This window comes from Psittacula echo (genome assembly GCF_963264785.1).
Source record: "Psittacula echo genome assembly, chromosome: 4".
In the NCBI taxonomy this organism is placed as follows: Eukaryota; Metazoa; Chordata; class Aves; order Psittaciformes; family Psittacidae; genus Psittacula; species Psittacula echo.
Genome location: NC_137738.1, coordinates 121100297 through 121123845, shown reverse-complemented (window position 1 = coordinate 121123845; position 23549 = coordinate 121100297). Strand labels below are relative to the sequence as shown.

Below are 23549 nucleotides of genomic sequence, written 5' to 3'. Positions count from 1 at the left end.
GTCCTTGCCTGTGGCAGGGGGCTAGAACTGGATGAGCTTCAAGGTCCCTTCTAACCTAAACCATTCTAGGATTCCATGATTACAATATATTGAGCAACTCAAGTAATCAACTACTTTCCATAGTCAGCAGAAATCTGTACTCACTTGAGCAGGTTTATCAAGAGGCGTGCAAATCCCTGCATCATGCTGATCTCCAGCCTTGGGATTGTTACCAACTCGTACAAAAGTTTGATGAAAAGCACATGATCTTCTCTGCTAAACTTTCTCCCATATAATCGGATGTACCTGCAACCAAAACACCCAGTGAGTAAGCAATATATTCAAACATTTCCATTATATCCCAGACCTGAGGCAGACTCCGTGTGACTTGGTGCTTAATGAAAAAAAACTAAAACCTGGTTCACAAGCCCAACAAATAAGAGGCTGAAAACTTACACAAAGGGAGATGAACAACTGAAACTAACCACAGGAAGAACAGCAATGACCAAATAAAGCTTACAGTCTTCTAAGATTCAACTCATACCGTAACTTCACACTCCCACCAGATACCACAAAAACAAAGATCACAGTCTTTCACCTCAGCTCAAAGTCTACCAGCCATTAAATTTAGTATTTCCATATCCCCATGTATTTATTTCTCTTAATAAAAAACCAACCACACAATAGCTCTTCAAGCAGCCTTACTTTACTCAGTCCTTGTCGGCAGGGGCACTTTCAGAATGAGAGGGGACACAGTCCAGAAGCTAACAATAATAATAATAATGTCCCAATATGAGCACTTCCAGTAAGGGTGAACAACTGATTTAGACACAGCTTTGCTGGTGGTGTTTCCCACTGCTGTCGCTGATATTTACTATCTTAAGAGGGTGTAGATCCATGTGGACTAACTCTGGAAGAAGCACTTGCTAATTTCAGCTTGAAAAAAGAAATGCCAAATCTCACACTGTTGATGTGGTACACAGGGCAGCACAGCTCTGAAGGACTCCTCCAAAATCATAGAGTCCCAAACTGGTTTGTGATGGAAGGGACCTTGAAGCTCCAACCCCTGCCACAGGCAGGGACACCTTCCACTGGAGCAGCTTGCTCCAAGCCCCTGTGTCCAACCTGGCCTTGAACACTGCCAGGGATGGAGCAGCCACAGCTTCTCTGGGCACCCTGTGCCAGCGCCTCAGCACCCTCACAGGGAAGAGCTTCTGCCTAAGAGCTCAGCTCAGTCTCCCCTGTTCTGGCAGGTTCAAGCCATTCCCCTTGGCCTGTCCCTACAGGCCCTTGTCCCAAGCCCCTCTCCAGCTTTCCTGCAGCCCCTTTAGGCACTGGAGCTGCTCTCAGGTCTCCCCTTCAGGAGCCTTCTCTTCTCCAGGCTGCCCCAGCCCAGCTCTCTCAGCCTGGCTCCAGAGCAGAGCTGCTCCAGCCCTCGCAGCATCTCCATGGCCTCCTCTGGGCTTGCTCCAACAGCTCCACGTCCCTCTTGTGCTGCTGCCCCAGAGCTGGCACAGGACTCGTGGGGCGGGGTGGTCTCCCCAGAGCAGAGCAGAGGGGGGAATAATAAGAGGCAAGGTGATTTTAGAGGAGCAGATACTGACCTAACAATGGAAACAAACTGTCTTGAGTCCGGAATTTAGTTTCTGAAATTGACTGCTGTGACATTGAAGAGCTTAGTTTAATACTGTACCTGGTTGAGTTTCAAATGCTTCATGCTCATCTGTAAAGTTCTATTCCTCACAGCGCTGCCAGTGGGAGAACTGACTACTTGAGAACTAAATATCAGATCACTTAATACAATACACTTACACGGAACACACTTCACACAGTGAGACAAGATACATGGGATTTAAGTACTGCTTGAGTACTTCATTCTACTTCCCTGTTCCTCAATTTAAAGCCAAATTATCTCTGAACTTCCAGGATCACCCACAGCTAGATCTGACCAAAAGAAGGTGGTTTGCTTAAATACACATACACCAAGACCTCTTGCTCTTTCCTTGAAAGATTTTTTCCAGCCTTCTTCCTGCAGCTGCCTTTGAAGACGCCATGGAAGAGCTGCAAGGCTCTGGCAAACCAGAAATCACCACTTTTCACAGAAAATAAGAGAAAACTAACCCTACAGCACCTCTTTCCAATTCCCTTTCCCCATTGCTTTCAAGGGGGGCATTTCTCCATTTGATAGGCAGTATTTTCACTAATCATAGAATCATAGAATAGTTAGGGTTGGAAAAGACCTTGAGATCATCTAGTTCCAACCCCCCTGCCATGGGCAGGGACACCTCACACTAAACCATGGCATCCAAGGCCTCATCCAACCTGGCCTTCAACACTGCCAGGGATGGAGCGTTCACAACTTCCTTGGGCAACCCATTCCAGTGCCTCACCACCCTCTCAGTAAAGAATTTCTTCCTTAGATCCAATCCAAACTTCCCCTGTTTCAGTTTGAACCCATTACCCCTTGTCCTGTCACTACAGTCCCTGATGAATAGCCCCGCTCATTTCAACATGTTTTACTTGAAATACAGAAGGAAGGAAACTAAATACGGGAACTGAAATGATCTGGATTACTTACCTACAGAATTACACCAACAGCTGAACACCTACGCTTTTCACATACATAAAATGGACATGCAAAAGAATCCTCGGGGTGGGGGGAAAGGGGTGACATTTGATTTTGTGAGGGTTAACAGAAGCATATAACAGTCATACATCCTTTAACTGCAGTATTTTGTCTCCTAAAAGCATTCACTGCTCATAGGCTATACATGAGGAACCCAGCATGAAAGTATGAAAACTTTTTGAAGCTAAATCAGGACAACACAAGAATTTCATAAGCAGACATGAGAGCTACTCCCAGACTCCCAAAGGAAAAGCACATGCTTTGAAAACAGGCAAATCAGAGGTATTCTGTATGCCCATAAGAGATGACTAGCCATACAGATCTATTGCTCCCACAGAGTCATTTCCCTCAGTCTTCTCTTACTGTTCAATAAAAGATGGTGTTTGACGCAGTGACAAACCTGAAAGGAGTTTGCCTACAAGAATGTTTGCACTTTTCATGATGGCACATATCTGGGAAGAAAAACACCAGTTACACAGCAACACCAAGGGCTCCCTTCACCATGGAACAGAGGATTCTGAACCCTTAATAACTTTAACCTTTATTAACTTCCATTTCATTATCCTTCAGTCATACACACTTGCCTGGACTTCTCCACTCTCATAATACTAGGGATAAAGCAACAAAGAATACTGGTTTCTTTTCTTCATATATGATTAAGGAGAAGAAACTGCAGAAGCCTGAAAAATACAATTTAACAACAAAGAAACACTGTGAAGAGATCCAATTAATCTGCCACTGCTGCTATATATAACCAAAGATAGCAGGAAAGGTAACCAGCCAAACACTCTATTTGCTACCAGCAGTTCTATGCTACAAAATGCTCTTTAATTAAGAAACAGAAGGAGGCAAGTACACAGAAATGTGTTGAACACAAAGACGTCACCAAGCCCAAGAAGCCAAATTGCTCCCATATTTACAGCTTCTTTATGCAGGGGGGAGGCAGAGTTTAAACCAGCAAATTATTTGTCTTAATCCAACTGTGCATTAAGGCACTGACACAAAATAATTACTTCTAGAAAAGGGATAATCACCTTCTCCTCAAGGTTAAACAAGCAAAACCTAACAGAAGAGATCTGCGGTATCTTCAGAATATCCCCTCACTGAGGATGAGATATAGCCATTACTAAACAGAATATAGGCAGAACTTCATGAATCCTGGAGGATGCCTCGGGACTACAAACACAGATGAACATACATCTTATAAACGTGACTCTTCAGGATTAAAAACAAAATAAAATTGGGTTATTGGGGGAAAAAAAATAAATCTAGAACTAAATTGTTGTAAAACCAAAAATAAGACTTCCTTCTTATTCTTCAAGGCAGATCTTGTCCCTGCTTGTGGCAGGGGGGTTGGAACTGAAGGAGCTTTAAGGTCCCTTCCAACCCTCTACCTTCAGATGATTCTTGTAATTTTAATTAATTTCCCTTTTCATTCCTCCCTTAAGAAAACCATCAGAGGTGTGATGAGCTCTCAGCCTCCACCACACAGCTGCAAAAAGGGTAAATCCATTGTCCTGCATCGTGCTGGTCACACTAGGTTCTGGTTTGGAGTTCAGCTACGTGAAGAGGTAAAAAACCCCAATAAAACCCATGCCCACAACCCAAACCCCCTGATTAAGAAGTGAAAATTCCATTTGTATCTTTGCTGCACAGAGTACAGGCTCTCTGGAGATTACAAAGAACATGCAAAAAGCCAACTCCCTGTTCTAAAAGTATTGGGTATCCAATCTCTCACCCCACAGTTACAATAGACCTATTTTGGGGAAGTGGACTATCCTATCAAGGGGACATCCTAAACTGCCCTAGCAAGTTGGCTGCTCTGCCACAGTTAAAAACTGCCTTTACATAACAAAGCTGAGGAGAACACTCTCCTAAACTCCCAGCCATCTAGTTTCATTTTCCAGCACCCAGGACAGGATTAGGATGGGTTTATGATTCTAAAACTCTTTTTTCTGGGTAAGGACATGACAAACAATGAATCATGCTCAACAAGACTATTTAAATCACATGTACACAGTAGACACACACACTGCTTATGCATCCAAAAGGAAAACTTATATTTTTCTGATAAAAATGAGACAGAAATGGATGTAAAACAAGATTTCTAGTGCTTACAATACTTCAGCCAAGTCCCACCGAGACATTTTCATCCTCACTGTAATTTGTGTCGTGTCATTCTAATGCAAAACATTAGAATGTTTGAGCTACATTTTTTCCACCCCTTCCAGCAAGGCAGTTAAATGTCATTTTGTAATAAGCCTTTAGCCAGCGAGCACAGAAACCATCACTGTCAGGAACAGAAACTGTGGCCCTCAGCTCCAGCAACTCTACCCTTGTTACTGAAGCAGAAAGCTATGTGTGTTCTCTTCAGGCTGCAGAGTCAACTGCATGTAAAGCAGCTATTAAATGTTCTATTATACTAATAATCTCATTTATAAGTTATGTTCTGAAAAAATAATAAAATAAAAATTAAATATATACATAAGGTTTCTATGTAAAACATGAAAGAGGGAAAAACCTGAAATAGCAGCTACTTTTGACCTAGAGACCATAAAAGAGTATGATGCAAACCCATCTCAGCTACACAACTCAGATCCAGTCTTCTGCTTTCACAACCAGATTAGGGCCTTATAAGATACAGATTTTACTAGGCAGAGTTGGGGAATGATGACAGGTTTAAATGCCAGCCTTTGAGGCAAGCGGTTGTACTTGCATAAGAAGCCCCACTAAGCCAGAAGTTACTGAAGTAACTGCACTATTCCTGTTCTCTCTCTCCCCACACTCCTCACATGCATCTTAACCAAGGAACCAGTTCCCATGGCTGAAACTTATGCATAAAATAATCATGCAAATCAGATTACAGACATTTTATCTGATCAACTCCAATTTAACTTTTCCCACCTCCTACTCAGTTCGTGACATCAGCCAGCTAAAAGAGCTGCTCTTAAGATAACTGTGTGCAAGTCATGTTTTCAGCTGTGGGGAGTATCAGAAATGCAAGATCTCGGGTTCAGCTGTCACAATGAAATAGTAACTGGTACTCATATTTCTAAATGAAAAAAGATTAGAGTTTCACTTTCATTCTTCACGCTTCACAGGGTTTGTGCAGGTTGTGTAAGTTGTGAGTACCTGAGGAGATGTAACTGTACTAGTATATCAGCTACATGCAGTCTTTTCCTTTACTCCTTTATATGTACCCACAGGTTGGACACAGGGGCTTGGAGCAAGCTGCTCTAGTAGAAGGTGTCCCTATCCATGGCAGGGGTTGGAACTGGATGAGCTTTAAGGTCCCTTCAACACAAACCACTCTGGGATTATGTATTATAATGTTCCTGTTAACATTTGTATCTGTGTGAGAAATAAAGACACATCACCCACAGTTCTGAACTGTCAATTATTTCACAGAGCATTGTGAGCGTACTGGCTTTTATAATTCAGATACTTGCAACAAAGCTAAGGAGCCACCACACCGCTATGAAGATGCTGGGCATTTTGTTTTCAAACAAATGTGCAATTTACTAGAGCTGGCCAGGCAGGGAGAGAAAGTACTAACTTGATTTGGAGATAAATTACCACCCACTATCAGACAACAAAACTTGGAGTTTGCTGTCATTATCCCACAGTTTCACCTGGGTATGCCACTGGAACACCATATGCTTGAAAGTGTTTCATCCTGGCCTGAACTTTTATTAATGCATTTCATCCCACAGAAGCACTTTGTCAAGTTAAACTAAGAAGCAAAACATCTCTCACGGTAAATACACCAGCTTATTTTTAAACCAAGCCCACTGTTTCCTTCCCTGCCAACATCCAAACATACTCAAAAGTCTTTCTGGATACAATATGCCACACAGGAATCTCGGGACTCACAGGCAACAGACAAGCTGCAAACGCACACAGTGAATTCAAACTTCAAAGAGTAGGTGGAAAACCACAAATTAGAGTCTCCTGACCTGTCTGTGATTCATAAAGTGGCAGAGCAGCAGTCCTCAATAGGCTAAATTCACTGCCCTGAAGCCTGAAGTGGTAACAGTAATTGCAGTTTACAGAGTGAGTAACAGGGTGAGAGTCTAACATAGCCCTGCACCTTTTCAAAGGACTAGTGCCACGTTTAACTTGTTCAGTTAATGCCAATCTTTGTCACAGTAAGAACTACTACAGTTCATTTCAACTCTATTAGTACGTGAAGCCCTACCACAGGTACAAAGGCTACCGGTACCACTGAAACCAGTGCGAGCTGGCAGATGGCTGGGGGGTGGGAAGGGAAACAGTACTGAACTGCTTCCAAGCGGGTTCAAACTGTCACACAACGCAAACATGTGAGTCATTTTGTAACCATCAATGTAATTCTATCTAAGAACGCTTCTTGGCAAACATAAAGACACTTAGATTGCAATACACACGGATCAAACGGATCTGACTGCCAAACATATATTAAATTCCCTATTAATAATTAAAAAATTACTTTTGTAGGGAAGAAAATTGTGAGTGGAGATCTCAAATTTGTACAAAACACGTTTCATCACCTCTAGTACATAGGAAACGGTTTATAATAGTACACAGCACTCAGCTAAAAAAAAACCCTGATAAACATCCACAGAAATGTGGTTTAGTGATGGAAGCCACGAAGACATGACAAAAGCCATTGTCACATGTGCCATTTTCAGCACCGGAGTGCTCAAAAGGGTTAAGCTGGCTTTGAAAAACTCACTAAGAAAAACCTAAGTTCCACTCAGTGCTATCTATGTAACCACCGTGGCTTTATCTACACGAAAAGCCGCTTGCCAGCACGCACAGCGGAGCCAACATCAGCACAAACCACACCGTGCCACGGCGCAGGCAAGATATCAAGGACACCACGGCGTTTTTACACAGCACTAAGCCTGAATTTAATCCTGCTAGCACCCAACTAACAACCAGCCCGTCTTGGGAAAGACTTGTTGACGCTCCCGCAGCAGAAGTTACACGGGGACAGCAGCTCACGCAACTTAGGCAAGAGGTGAGACTTAAGCAGGCAAGAGGTGGCTTTAAAGAAGACGAGCGCAACAACCGAACGCACAAGACCCGATTGGGGAAGATCCAGAGGCGAGAAGGAAGCAGTGACAGTGCAGCCACCTTTGCCCCCGATCCCTATGTGGGCCTTGTGTAAGCCGCAGGCGGGCTCCTCACTGGGGCCCAGTGGAACTGCCCGGGCTCGGACGGGGCAGCGGGCGCCCGGCCGGAGCTCAGCGGCGGAAGGCAGAACCGTTATGAAGGGAACCTGCCTTCCGCGGCGCCCTCCCAGCCCCATCCCAACAACCAACCCCACAGCCCCGGGGTGAACCGGGACCGGATCGCGGGCACTCACGTCGAGAGCTTCCTGGTCCAGAAGAGTCCCCCGGGCCAGAGCTCCTGGAGCTGCACGGCCCGGGCCAGGTTGTCCTTGATGTGCGCCAGGAAGCGGGCGGCCTCGCCCTCCAGCCGCTCGCCGTAGGGCAGCAACTTGTTGTAGACGATCTCCTTCTGCGGCGGCGGCGGCGCCATGGCCCCTGCCCGCTCCGCGCCGCGCCCGCCGCCCCAGCGCCGCGCCGTGACGACACACCGGAGAACGGCGCCGCGCGCAGATCACTTCCGGCGGAAGGACCGGATGGGTCGTGTCCCGTCGCCCCCCCCCCCCGCGGCCCCGGTAACACAGCAAGGGGCGAGAGTCCAGGGGGATGAGTCCCTGAGGGTGGTTAGCGAGCCTCTGGCATAGGGCTGACAGTGCCTGAAGTAACCCGGAGAGCGGCTCGGACACGGGCCTGTAGGGACAAGCCAAGGGGAATGGCTTGAACCTGCCAGAACAGGGGAGACTGAGATGAGCTCTTAGGCAGAAGCTCTTCCCTGTGAGGGTGCTGAGGCGCTGGCACAGGGTGCCCAGAGAAGCTGTGGCTGCCCCATCCCTGGCAGTGTTCAAGGCCAGGTTGGACACAGGGGTTTGGAGCAAACTGCTCCAGTGGAAGGTGTCCCTGCCTGTGGCAGGGGTTGGAGCTGGAGGAGCTTCAAGGTCCCTTCACACCCAAACCATTCCATGCAAACACCTACTTCAGAATAGAAACCATTCACCTTCCAGCAGAACTCCAAAGTCAAAACATCATTCTTCACCCCCAAAACCTTGCTGTAATGTTTAGAGGAGATGGACTTTATGCTGGAGATAATTGGCCACAGGGTTTGACACCGGATTGTGCTGCTCTCTAAGAGGCTTACTTGAAATAACACCACCAGCCAGCAGAGCTCAGCAGTGCCTGGTCCTGCTGCGAGCCCGTGGGTGCAGGATGAAGCTCGTGGGGGGTGTGTGATAACAGTGCCAGCAGTGCTGATAGTCATCCCCAGCTGTCCTAAATATAATTAATACAATTTCCCCTCAAGAATGACGTGGTGACTGTGCAACAGCTGCTCCCTGATTAGATTTAAAGCTAATGACAAGGGCAAATCCTGTTTTCTGATCTTTGTGCTCAAACTAGCTCTGCTTAATATTACAAAAATCCCCAAAACATGGCTAACTAAGTGCTGAAAACACATTAGGAAGAGGAGAAATGCCACAGGAAGCTTAGGCATGGCCAGCAGTGCCCACAGTGTGCAGATATTGTCATGGCATTTTCCTGAAGAGCACGTTTATGCCATCTTGTACATGCCTTTGGGATCAGGTGTTATTTTTATTTCTAGTCCATGTTGCAGGGAACACAGGGAACAATCCTGGGTGTTATAGTCACGTAAGCCTTCATGAGCAGAGTCATGCTACTCTGATTTACAGAAGGAATCACAGCGATTCTGTTCAGTGTTCAATACTTCCGAAACACCCTTCCATTCCCTGAAGATTTTGTATCACATAATCTCATCTCTATCACTCTTTACATTAGTACAAAATACTTGGACTTCATTATTCTTTCTTGTAGCCCCTTCAGGCACTGGAGCTGCTCTAAGGTCTCCTCTTCAGGAGCCTTCTCTTCTTCAGGCTGACCCAGCCCAGCTCTCTCAGCCTGGCTCCAGAGCAGAGCTGCTCCAGCCCTCACAGCAGCTCCATGGCCTCCTCTGGACTCACTCCAGCAGCTCAATGTCCCTTGTTATCATTGTAGTGTTTTGTTGGTGAAAACAGGGGTAAGCAAAAGGTGTAGCTGAACACTACAAAACAGTTTTATCATCAATTCAGACACGGATAAAATGGATAATGGGCCTAGAACCTGTAATAAACCCCCCATGTTTAAGGATAAGTGAAAATATATTTGCCTTGAAACTGAAAAGTCTGAATTCGTTTCCTTATTTTCTGTCATCTATGGGCAATTCTTAACAGCCATGTCCAATGTGGAAAGCGTTGATTAAATCTGAAGCATGCAGAGTTTGTTTGGACTTGGAGAAAAAAAAATAACAAGCTGACAGTCAGTGTTCTGAAATGGGAGTTGGCAGATCCAGGGAACTTCAGAGCTGTATTCTGTTGCTTTATAGCTACATTATCACAGCAAAATACCTCTGGAGCTTCTGCCCTTTCTAATCCTGACACTGAAGCTTGATTTTTCACACACTTCTAAGTATTTTGCATTGTGAACAAGCACCTCTGACCTCAGCGAGCCTGTCTGGCCTGAGCTGACCTGTGACTGTCATACCCCAGACACACCACTGCCTTCCACCAGAATTAAACACTTACCTTTTGTGAGAGAACATGCAGAGTGCTGTCAGCTCCAGAGGTGGTCATTGCACTAAACTGCCCTCTGTGTTCTCAGAAACATGATTTTCAGAGGCTGAAATGAGGAAAAAATTGATTCTGAACCCAGCCACAATTACGGCAGTAAGTACACATATAGTACTTGCATTCTGAAAGTATTTCCTGCATAGCTGATTAATTTACTAATTCCTTTTACTAGTTATTAAAACCCTAATTCCCCCCACCCCCCCCATACACTGGCATTCTGCTACTTAAAAGGGAAAAAAATTGACATGTTTTGCCAAGTGAGTCAAAAATAAGTTTGTTCCTCAAGTTTGCAATGTGTTTTGGTGGCACAGTGTGTAAAAGCACATTTGGTTCCCCAGTCATATGACGAGGGGCTCGCTTTCCTAACAAGGAACCCATCTGTGCTACTTGCATCCACAGCTTTTCCATCTCTTATTAAGTAGGAGGAATATGAATTGAGAGCAACCCAAATATGGCTGCAACCTGTTGGTTTTGGCATGAAATCCTGAGAACTGATGAATCCAAGTGCTGTAGTTGTGAAAGAGAAAATACAATCTTCCCATTCATGAGAAATGGGGACTGTTGGCGGTGGCGTAAGTCACGTTGTGAAGTGTTCACACATTCCCTCCTTGGATGGTTTGCTGCCTTCGGTCAGCTACCACCAGCACTGTCACTGCTATTTAGGGAACTTGTCACTCAGCCTTAACCATGGTTTATGCTCTCTCGGCCCTCAAGCAACTACTTTTCTTATATAGACATTTTGCTTAGTGACCCATCTGTTCCTTCCAACCTAAGTTGAGTCATTTTTTGAGAGACAGACTTCAATATATTTTGTAAAAGAAAACCCAGTCCAACAGGAGCTTCATGTTACCTGCATCCCACTTATCCTGGTCTGTGACCCCCATATCTCCAAAAGCCCCATTGCAGAAACAAAGAATAGCTTGCGTTTTGGTGGTGTCAGTGATGAGGATCCTCAGACTTCCTCTCATCCCTGGGTTTCTAAATTGGTCACTCATCCAAAGCAGGCACTGGAAGGTGCCAAAGAGAGTCAAAAAGCTGCTGCCATTCTGCTCACCAGCTTTCAGACAAGATGGCAGGAAATTCCTTTCTCCAGGAAGAAGCATCTGTGATTCCTGGCTGCAAGTCTTCAGACTAACAAGGGCATTTTCACTGCAAGGAGCTGCTCCATCCCTTCAGCATGGGGACTTGAGAAGAGCCCGGAATTGCAGCCTGCTGTGAAAGCCTTTAATTCCCTGTCCCCGGCAAACTGGGTGGCTCTACAGATTTTGGGTAGTAGCAGTTCCTTGTGTGGTATAAACAGGGATGAGCAGTAATTACACCTACTCCTGCCCCTAGGAAGTCAACTGCAGTTGTGTGAGCAAGATGGTAGTAGGATTAGTCACTCTAACCCATCTTCTGAAACACAGGAGTGTGATTTAAATCAGCAGTTTTAAGCCAAAGAAATAGAAACACTGATTTTAAAAACAACATATCTGTGCTGGTTTGTAGCTAGATAAATCTCACCTAGAGACATACGACCTCCTTTGTTTTATTGAGGAAAAATATGAGAACCACTGCTGCACCTCAATAGTAGTCAATACGACTAAAACTCATAAGAACACCTATGCACAAACTTCTGTTTTACAGAGACTACATCTATTTGGAGGATGGGGCAAGAGTGATTGCAGGATCTGAGTGAGGTGCCAAGGAACTTAAGCTTCCTGTATCCCATGGGACAAAAATAGGTTCTTCTGAAGCGTGATTCAGAGGAACTAATTTTAGGTTCCTGAAGTAAGGCTGCCTAAATACTCTATTGCATGTTTCAGATTGGATGGGGAGGTGGTTCAGCATCACCTAAAGCACATATACTGAATCATAGAATCAATGAGGTTGGAAAAAACCTTTAAGATCATCAAGTCCAACCATTCCCCAGCACTGCCAAGGCCACCACTAACCCATGGCACTGAGGGCCTCATCTACATGGTGTATGAACAGTTCCAGGGATGGTGACTTCACCACTGCCCTGGGCAGCCTGTTCCAATGTTCTCCCAGATCCCTCAGCCATTCCCTATCACACTTGTGCTCCAGGCCCTGCACCAGCTCCCTTGCCTGTCTCTGGCCCCGCTCCAACACTTCAATATCTCTCTTGTAGTTAGGGGCCCAGATGCTGTTCTGTTTCTGTAATGCCTGTTTAGATACACATGTTCCAACAGAAGTGGAATGTTTTTCAGTTTAGCCTATATTAAACAGAAACAAAAGGCACTTGTGAAGGGATTAAAGTGTTATCACACCTGTATAATCTGTACAACTTTACTACCTACAAGGCTGACTGAATATGGGTAACACTGCTGTCCTTTACCTTCTCAGTGGTTCTGTTTATGACAGTTAAATCCATCCTCAGTTATATCAGTTCACAAGGTATTATTTGGCCTTCACTCCTTCCCAGCTAAAGTTGGTGGGTTCTTGTTCTTACAAGGCTGGACAGTCACTATAAGAGCAGGAGAAAAATCCACCTTGGTTAAATAAATTAATTTATAGCAAAATTGGTTTCCCACTCCATTCCCTGGCTTTGTTCTTTAGGTGTCTTATTGACTAAGATATGGAAAGCAAAATTGTCTTAAATCCACACAAGAGAATCTGTCTTTGACAGTCTGTTTCCTTTACATATCTGAAACTCCTGAATACATCCCTGGAAACTATTACGCCTGCAAGGAAAAAATATGATAGACTTGAGCCTCATTATAGGAGTTTCCTGCTGATTTCTCTCCAAATTACTTGCAGCTATCTGGAATAAATAACAATTCATTGGATATGAAATAAATGCAGCCAACTTGGGAGAAAGAGACTTTTTTTCTCTCCTCTTGAGGCACTGAGGTGGCTTTTTCTGTCTCATAGCCCTACCAAACAGAAACCAGCTGCAGAGGAGCATGTGATGACAGTGAACACGCAAAGGTCAACATGAGCGATCCAGCGCTTCTAGGAAATCAGGGCAACACTGTCCCATGGCAACACTGCTCACCATGGACATTGCTGTTTCACACAGCTACTCCGTGGTTGCCAAAGCTGAGTTGTAGCAAACCTCACCTTAAGGGCTTGAGTATTTTTATTTTCAGTGGTAAATGCATCCATTGCATCTTCATCTGCAGTTGTCAGTTCTCTCATTTTAGTCTCTTTCCAGTTCTTAGGTGAGCTAAAAGGCAATTCTATGTAGCTTCTCTGGGCAGGATATATCTTTCGAAACAGGAACAGATTGTGAAATACCAACTTGTTTGATAGTATCCCACTTCTTGTTGACTTCAGTGAGGTATCACACAGCAGAGTGCTGCTTTGCATTAGAAAACTGTAAGTATTTTCTTTCAGAAGAGCCTTCAAAACTCCTTTGGATCTCACTGATGGATGGAAGCTGTGAACTCCTCATCCTAAAATATCTGCAGTCTCTCCACTTTTGAATTAGGCATTAGCTGAACATATAAGGTCTTCCATGTTGTTCCAGTTAGGAGAAGAAATTGGCAGTGTCTATCTAAAAAAATAAAGAAAAAAGTATAAGATCTGTTTTCCTAACCCAGGATAAATCAAATAACAGCCAAAAATCTTTGTTCAGGTTTTCCATCTTGTTTTAAGCAGCATTCAGCACAAATAATTGTGTTTATCACAGCCATAGCTCAAGTGGCTGTTCAGGCTTTAACTCTTGAAGAGGATTTTGTGTTCACTGTTTCAATGTGTGGATCAGAGACATTAAGTATTTATGAATTCTGGAGGAGAAGCAAACTCACTTCAACATTCCTTGAAGCCACCAATCCTTTCTCTCCTGCTAAAGAATGATTCATACTTTGCTTCTGGCCCCAGGCTTTTATGCATTGAATCTGCACAGTAGACTTTTTGGCACATCTCTAAAGCAGCAGCTTCTCTTGGGGGTTTTATGGAGACAAGCAGCAGATGAACAAACCTGGGAGAGGCTCACATGAAAACATGAATGCTAAGTAGCATTCATTTGGGCTAATATGACAAGTTGGTTGTGCCCATGTCCTAGTAACACAGGGACAGTTGTGCCTGTGTCAGGGACTAAAACTGGGATTTAAGGAACTGTAAATTGGTGGATTTATTCTGGTCAGGTGTCCCATTAAGAACAGTTCAAGGTGAAACAATGACTGTAACTTAAAGTTTCATAACAACCTCTTGGAATTGTAACTGTCAAAAAGGCCATTTAGGATAAAAGGAATGTTCTAATTAAGGAATACAATAGGACTGGAAATCCAGAGAAACCCCAGGGAGAGGGCAAAGTCACTTTTGCCACATTTGTATATTGTAACTTAAAGGCTAAGCCCAGTGGAAACTGAGCCATATTTAGAATAAAGCCAGAAGCTGCCCTTCTGCTGGGCAAAGTACCAAGAACTGGGTGGGTGAAAGAACTAAGGAGGCTTAAAAAATCAAGCAAGAAAGAGAATCTGTCTTGAACAAAAAGAGCAGAAAAGAGAGCTTGTAATCTCAAAAGAGAGCTCTGCAGGACAATGCAGTAGTGTTAACTGTTACATCCTCACACAGACAGTGATACCACTATCTGCAGCCCCCATGTGTTTTCTTTTTCAGCAGTACTGCAGTGGATGAATGCAGAATCTGATTCATGCTTTCCTGGCTTTGCCAAATGCATCCTCGAATCCTATAACTGTCCTATGAATTAATCTGCTCACCCAAAGGTCTGATGAGACATGGCTGGAAAAACACTTGTCCTTGGAGATTCCAGCCTCCTTGTCTGAGTGAAGGATTGGTCATCAGCATCTGGGATGGTATCAGCAGGAGGCCTGGCAGCCACTGAAATCAACAGAAACTGGGTCAGAGCCACTCTGGTAATCCCCAGCAAACAAACACCTCTGAACAACAGGGCATTTTGAAATGGGAAGTTGGGAGGAAAGAGAATTTGGGGTGGTGTCAGGCATACCAGAGATGTTACCAAGCAGGGATCAGTTTCTGATCCTGACAGAGCACACAACAGCTTGATGTGCTTTCACTGCTGAACACACCTCTGCAGCACATCAGCTGCAGCACTCAGGCTGTAGATATTCCCCTCTTTTCCCATTCCATTCCTGGGCTCTGTGCCTTTTTCTCTTTCCAGCCCATGCAAACATCTCTTTTTTTCGAGGAAAGCTTTCAGTTTCTCTAAGGCTGACCTCAGTCTTTACTGCGGAAACATGAAAGAACAGTTTCCTGTGACAAGACTAAAACTAAGAACTAAAGACTAAGAACTGGGCGTTCATACAATTTTACTTCCCCTCTGCACACTCCCCATTTTGTTCAGCTCAGAGACAGACATCCTGAGTCACAGGCTATTTTGTCACGTTTAATAGTGCTAAATCGGGTTTTCATCCTCTCCTTCATCTGCTTTTTAAGCTCATTATGTTTTGGCATCAATGTTCTGCAGCTGCATTTTCTCATCCATGCACAGTGTGAAAAGTTGTTCCCTTTTGTTTGTTAAGAAAGATGTTACCTGGTAATTTTGTGTGATGCCCATGAGTTCTCATATGTGAGAAATAATGAGGCTATTGACCATTTATGATTACACAGGCCCGTGTGGTATCCTCTGCTGGACAGGATAATAGCCTTCTGTCTCAAGAAGACATAGGATAGTGTTAGTCTGCTTAGCCTTTCAACATATGAAGCTGTTTCAGGCTTCAGATCATCCTTACTGATGTTGTCTGTTGCCTTTTCTGCTGATTTTGGGGTGAGGAATGGCTAGAACAGGGTATTTGGTACAGCCAGGGTTTGCACAGTGACCTGTGGGTTATTTTCTGTTTTGCTTCCAGTTAACATTCTTCTCCTAAGGGTTTTCCTTGACAGCTGCTGAGCCTTACACTGATCTTCTTATAAAACTGTTCACATTAACTCCAGAATTGGTTTCTTGAATAATAAATGGCTTATCTAGAAACCAAGCTGTGTTTGCATAGTTTGTTGTGCCTTTGCTCTGCACATGACTTTGTTTAATAACACTGAATTTAGTCTGACTTTTCCATGCCCAGTCATTTAGCTAATGAAATACTTCTGCAGTTCTTCACAGTGGCACTGCTCAGAGTAATTCCGTGCAGGATTCTGTCAAAACCTTTTTAAAACTCCAGAAACACCCCTATCCACCAGATCACCCTTTTCCATATAACCAGTGATTCCTCAAAAGCATTCAAGTTGATTTGAATTATTGCTACAAAAAACATGCTGATTCCTCCCATTTGATCAGAACTACTGATGTTTTTATAGTATAAGAATGGATGGAATTTTGGGTCTGACAGCAGCAACCTTAGGACAAAAGAGAGGGCACGCAGGACCCTACTGTAGGCGTCTGTTTCATACCTGTGGCAGGCATTAGGGCTTGCCTGTGGCATCTAGATAATGTGGCATGTCTTTCTAGAGCTTCATCCCACCTTTCAGAGGCAAGAGAGCATCTTCCTTCATCCAGATGCTGATTTTCACCAAATTCATTACATGTTAACATTTTTTAAAGATGCTTTCCTCATTTGACTGGAGTCAGCCAGCAGATTCAAACCTGGAGAAAGATATGGGAGGTAACAGGCAGATGGACACCATGAATGCAGCAACATCACCTCTTCAGGAAAAAAATGTGATTCTGATCAGCTTACTCTTACCAGAACAAGATCCTGCACTTGGGAACAATGAAATGAGAACAGAAGGACAATCTGAAACCACCCGAGAGTTTTCATGTGTTACAATATAGACACAATCTATGGACTTAGTGCTCTTCAGGCTTTCTCTCTTTTTATCTTAGCAAGATGAGCATGTCAGCTTGTTCTCATTGCTATTACTAATTTACCATTTAATTTTCTAACAGAAATAATAACTCAATGTACCAGTTTAAGGAGGCAGCATTATGGGAACTTAAAGCAAATGTTTGGAACAGACTATTCACGTTCCCAGAGAAATGTCTGAATTAAAATGACAATATGCCAATTTTTGGCATAATTTTTGGCAATTGCTAAATCTAAGAAGCTATTCCAACCCGCCACTCCAACAGCAGTTGCCTGGACATCACTTGTTCTCAGATACCCCTGTAATAATAGCAAATCGTTCATTTTATCTATTTCAGCCAAATTAAGCTTTTGAAGCTATCCAGTTCCAAGAACTGAAGTGGTAATCAATTCAGTAAGAGTGGACTGAAATACCTGATGACACAGGCTTCACTAACACATGGCAAGATGTTGAAACACTAATTAGGGTTTCTCTTTGTTGCTTTTGAGAAGAAATGGTGGGTTAATGCAGCTAATGAGAATGAATCAAGTTGTTTCATAGAACTGCAAAACGTAACAGCTGTCAACCCACCTCCATTCTGAACCATTCCTTTCCCAGCCCACACTCCTTTGTGCTTTCTTAGGTCTTTTATAGAGCCCTAAATCCTCCACGAAATCTGACATCATTGTTCTAGTGGCTGTGGGAAGGATGGTGCTTGAATTTCCCATATTTCAATGGGAATAAAGAACTAATTGCTTTAAATGTCCACATCTCCCCCTCAGCGTATTGCGTAAGAAGAGAAAATATAATCAGCACCAGCAGCTCATTCAATGTATTTCCCCAAATTTTCATGACTTTTCTGTGAATGGATATTTAATAAAATGTCAGATAAATTTCCTGCTCTCCTATCAAGCTATGTGACTAAGACTTCTCATGTGCTCCTTCTAACTGTAATAAGGAGGCCTGGGCTCCCCTTCTTCACTGAGCCCCAATCCCTCTGCACTTTCTCTCTGTTCCTTTGGAGCTCACTGGTGTCTCCAGTAAAACCTCAGGGAACATGACATTTCAATTTGCTAAATGATAATCCAGGTAAAACAGAGATCACAAAGACAACTCCAAAAGAGCTGCTTGCTAAGTTGAAGTACTTTAACATTGTTTGCATGCAGAATCAAATTCTTCCTGACTAACATTGCTTTTACATGTTTGTTAGCTTACAATTTCATATCTGTCACCATGTAACTTGAGTTCCTTTATATAAGCAGCCCAGGATTATAGAGCATGAGAGGGACAAATTTAGGTGCCATCCACGCAAGGTTTGGCTGCAGTCCTGCAATGTGATGTATGTGGGCATGACCCCTCTTATGCACAACACTGCACTTGATGCAGTGGGCCTTGGCACAGGTGTGGGGTCCTCCCATACCAGTCACATTGCTGGACTTGGGTCTTCGATTATAAAGGGGTCAGGAAACAAATGCTGTAGCCAGGTTACCTGCCTGTGTGATGGGTGTCCTGTTGATACATCTATACTGTATTTAGTCAGTCAACCACCAAGCAAATGTTCTACAATTGTGATTTTTGTCCATGCATTATTACTTCAGCAATCTTTCATCTGTATTTTTCCTTTTCCAAAACTGAACACAATGCTTTTTTCAACCATTCAGTTAACACTTTTCTCTAGGTTACATAGTAATAATTACAATATAAGTAACCAGGTAGCTCATTCTCTAAAATTCTCTAAAATTTACATGCTTGAATTTCAAGTTTTGCAGTTCAACAGTACCAAGTAATTTTGCATTTATAATGCAGCTAAAGAAAACTGTTTCCTCCTGTGTTGCTCTATTTTAACATGAGACACTGTTTTTTGCCAAACACTACTTTGCTTTTCAGCTTGTTAATTTGTATCCAAATGCTCTCTCTTTACACACACCCTTTTTCTACACTTTTTTTACAGAGGGCTTAGACTCTCTACAGTATGTGAATGTACTGTATGGAAAGTATATAAAGCTTAAACCTTTACTTCAGTTGGCACTTTAACAACCACTCCACTTGATTTTTAATTTCCTCTAAAGAAGCTGCTCATGGCTGTTGGTAATGGCCCTGGCAAACCCCTTACAGGTTAGAAACCCTTCACTGTCTTCTGCTGAAGTTTAGGGAATGAAAGTTATTTTGCATTTATTTCTCCATGGTTAGAACATTTGCATTTGTTAGTTTTGCAACAAACCATTGTTTTACATCTTGTACTGAAGAAGGCAGTCTAAGGCACTTCAAGAATCCCACTGTGTGCCTGTCTTGTCCTTCAGGCTTCTAAATCTAATCTTTACAGCTAAGGAAAATACAACAGCTACTGATAGGATGAAGCAAGGCCATCTCTTACTGAACAGTTGGTCAAGATTAAACCTTCAAAAAGTTTTTGTATATTTAGATATGATTTAAATAAGACAACAAAATAAAGACCCTGAAGAAGTTTGTACAAGCATGAAACAAATTGTGTAAAAATGGAAATCCTATTAATTTTTATTCAGAAGTAATGAGCATGAATACAATTTATGAAAAGAAACTGTGATAAGGGAACAAGGGAAAGAGGAAGGCCAGTGAAAAAAGGAGAGAGCTTATCATTTTGCTTGAAGAAGCAAACATAAAGGAAGGACAGGGCATTATTTTAAAGAATAAAAAACAGAGACAAATACATATTGCACTTGATGGAAAAGAAGTAAAAAGAGAAGCTAGAAAAGACAAGCTAAGCTTCTATAGCTTCTAACCCTCTTCCTGGGTGCTCAGTGCTCCCTAGGTAACAGTAATAACCAGGCAACAGGAGCAGTAGCTCTTTGTATCTAGAGGCTTTGGTATCCTTTGGAAACCACTCATCAAAATCAGCTGGGGACCAGCAAGTGAATCAGGTTTAGAGCTTGGTTCAGATAAACAGAGTGATAAAACAGAGTGCCCAAATATTAAAAATTCTGAAGAAAATATATAGCTGAAGATATCAGCTAGGAAGTTGACAGTGAGAGATCCAGAATGCCAAAGAAAATGCAGGAATGTTAAGAGTTTGTAGATTGTGCAAGAAACTCTACAAAAAGGTGGCAGGAGGGCATAAACGCAACCACAGACAGGACTGAGGAGGAGCCATTTAAATTAAAATGGTGCAGAAAAATAGCAGCATAGTTACAAGCTAAGGGATGAATTAAGACAGTGAGGTGGGAGTTTATGTGCCTGATGGGACATTGTGTGTACGCTAAAGATAGTAGCTTTAGGAGTGGAAAACCTTGAGTGGATATGGGGGTGTGAGGCGACAGCCACACAGAAAGAAGGCTGGAGTAGTGGTAGGTATTGAAAGAAAAAAAGGTTTTAATGCTTCTCCAACTATTCTGTGCTAGAGATGAACAAACAGCATAAATAACGAAGCTACAACTTTCAAAATAACTTTAACAACCAAAGCAAAAGCTTAATAAATAAGAGATTCTTTTATCAAACAGTTGTTATTGATAGTGGTCAATGTCAAGGGCATCAATAGCTCTAATTGTCCTGACCAGCCTCACCTGGGACCCAACCACACCCCCTCGGCTCCTTGCTCCAGGAACTCCATTTAAGCTCAGGGCTGAGCACATTCATTTCTCCTAAATCACAGATGAATTAATCTTCAGCTCTATCTTCAACCTTATCTTTAGAATGCCTCTTATTTCTATGTTGTAGCTATGTTTCTGATTTTCTGCTGCTTCTGGATGGATCCTGCTACTAGCCCTTGGCTCTGCTGGCCATGCTCAGGTACTCTAAGACTGTGTCACTTTAGTGCTAGGGCCACCCTTGGCTCCTTGTGTAGCAGCAATTATGCTGTTCCCTGATGTTTGGCTGCAATGTAGCAGGTTCTTGGTGTTTTCAAATAATGATATTCTTAAATATATTCTTTCTTTATGTTATGATTAAAAACAGAGTAGTGGGAAAACTCTTCCTGCACTTGGAGCAAGTACTGGGAGTATTTTTTTAAAGGCTTAATGCTCAGAGTAGAGGCAGATGATCTAGTGGTCATATTGGCCCTATTAACAATAGAGTTCCCCCCAGTTTCAAGAAACTTGCCAAATAAAGCACCCTTCTAAGCAGCTTTCAGAATAAAGAAGCCCTTCTGCACAAGCTTAAGTTGTTCCCAGATGACACTGTGCTGGTAGTAGAAGCTAATCTGTATGAACACAAAACAATGACTTCTAAAGGAGACAGAGGAATAAAAGCTGGCTAGCACATTCTTGATTAATAAGGATATGTAGTGATCAGAAAAGTGAAATTAGGATGGTGAAATAGGAGATGAATCTTGAAAAGGGGACTGCTGTGAGCATACCACAGGCCAGGAAAAACTGGCACCATAATGATCATCATGAATTCACTGCGGCCTCAAATGTCTCACTCAGATATTAATCATGATTGTTGCTGCTTTGTTTTAGTAATAAAAAGTGTTACCTGTATTTACTCAGTAGCAAACTGAATCCAACGTGGTTATAGCAAAGCTGGCAGCAGTACGAGAGACTCAGTATTTCATCTTCAAATAATCTACAGATCTTATGACATTACATTTTTTGTTCATTCTCAAGTTCATTCTAAAGGTACAGTAATTTGTTTGTTGCAGGAAATGTTCTTAGTCGTTTGCATTCCTCTGCAGTATAATCAAAAAATATATCTTATGCCTTGACAGAGGTATGTAGTCATCATTTGTTACAATTGCCTGTAGCTTTAGGATGTGCAAGCAGCCAATTCTTCTTAGCCCCCACCTAGAGTAAGCAGCTGAAAATGGCGCAAACTTGATTTCATAGAGAGTGTCTACATTTCTTGATAGAGAGGCTGAGAGAGCTGGGCTAGTTCAGCCTGGAGAAGGCTCATTAAGGGGAGACCTTAGAGCAGCTCCAGTGCCTAAAGGGGCTACAGGATACCTGGAGAGGGGCTTGGGACAAGGGCCTGTAGGGACAGGCCAAGGGGAATGGCTTTAACCTGCCAGAACAGGGGAGATGGAGCTGAGCTCTTAGGCAGAAGCTCTTCCCTGTGAGGGTGCTGAGGCGCTGGCACAGGGTGCCCAGAGAAGCTGTGGCTGCCCCATCCCTGGCAGTGTTCAAGGCCAGGTTGGACACAGGGGTTTGGAGCAAGCTGCTCCAGTGGAAGGGGTCCCTGCCCGTGGCAGGGGGTGGACTGGAACTGGATGAGCTTTAAAGTCCCTTCCAACACAAACCATTTAATGATAATATATGATAAAGCTGTCTTGTTACTTGGGGTATTTCAATACTGTTTGATTACTCATTACTTTGACTGTAAAGTATTAGATGTTTCCTGGTATTGTCTTCTGGAGTTCTTCAGGCTCTCTATGGTGAAAATAATGAAAAACTCAGATTTCTCTAGGGAGAGTGGCAAAAGGTTCTTATGGCAAACAAAGGAAAATATCTTAAACTGACTTGTCAGAAAAAGGACAATAACAATAGGAAGACGGGAGATGAAAGTATCTCTGAGCTCTCAAAGACAGGCACAGGAATGGGTTCCCATGCTGAGAATGAGCCAGTGCAGATAGAAGACCTGAGTGATATCGAGAACTTAACTTGAAACGGCAAAGATTCTCTTGCTAAAACAAAAGCTGACATTGCCAGCACTGGAATCTGCACATGGGACAGTGTAATCATACGAGAACAAGCTCTGGTTTAGAGGCTTGTGTTACAATGCTTTGTACTGTAAATAGGCACTATTGTACGTTTATTTTTTACCTGTCTTGCTCTTCACTGCTGATAGATGGCAGCAAATGACAGAACAGTTTCGGTCTCTGCTGCATTCTGCTCCTCTTTCTGTAGAACCCTCTTCCTCCAAGACAAAATGGTGCTAATGCCACACTAGCAAAATGTATAATCCCTGTCAAGGCGAGGGCTTGGTTTAACATGCTGTGCAGTTAAAGCAAACGATGAAACTTTGTCCATTCTCTTCTTATTCCCTGTGATACGGGAAATCTTCAGAGTATTTTTGTTCTGCACTGGATTGAATGTTGTTTCCCTTGTTAATTGATGTGCTCAGGAAAGCAATTTCATGTTTTGCTATCTATTAACAGCCCTCTTGTCTTGAGATCCAAGCAGATAAAGAGCTCGGGTTATGCTGCATTACTCCTAGGACATGAAGTGGTGTGTGGGAGGGAATTGCCTAACCGAGACAGCAAGTAAGATGATTGAGTTTTAGTGTAAAGTCACAGTTCACCTGCTTTTATGTGGTGGTAAGCGAAGGCTGAGCTCATCCTCTGAACTTGGTTGTAAGTTGTAGGATTCTGCCTGAAAACACTTGGCTGTTTCAGGAAAGGCAAATGAGGGGGAGTTAAACTGCAAGCAGATAGAAAACACTGAAGGAAAATCTTTGTGGTGGTTGGTTGGAGACTCAGCCTATTTAACAACCAATTTCTGCCTGTGTTTTTGCACGTGTAGTATCTACATAGAAGAAATTACATGTCAATGCTTCTGGAAAGGCTTGCTAATGGAAACAGGAGCGCTAATAGGTACCACTGAAGGTTTGCTGAACAGCTTG

General features: G+C 43.1%; 1 protein-coding gene across 6 annotated transcripts in view; it reads right to left on the bottom strand.

Annotated features, from left to right (window-relative positions):
• The window catches only part of PSME4 (proteasome activator subunit 4), a 60712-nt gene extending 52525 nt beyond the window's left edge, over positions 1-8187 (bottom strand). For 5 of the 6 annotated variants that reach the window (XR_013956546.1, XR_013956547.1, XM_080614884.1 and 2 more), the window contains exons 1-2: positions 7956-8187; positions 145-285 (exon numbers count right to left, since the gene is read on the bottom strand). Coding sequence is in view for 4 of the 6 variants with exons in the window: in XM_080614884.1 (XP_080471010.1) it covers positions 145-285; positions 7956-8131 (317 nt within the window). In the remaining 2 variants the exon portion in view is untranslated. The remainder of the gene's footprint in view (positions 1-144; positions 286-7955) is intronic. The other variant, XM_080614887.1, reaches the window with a different exon arrangement.
• Between the last annotated feature and the right edge of the window lie 15362 nt (positions 8188-23549).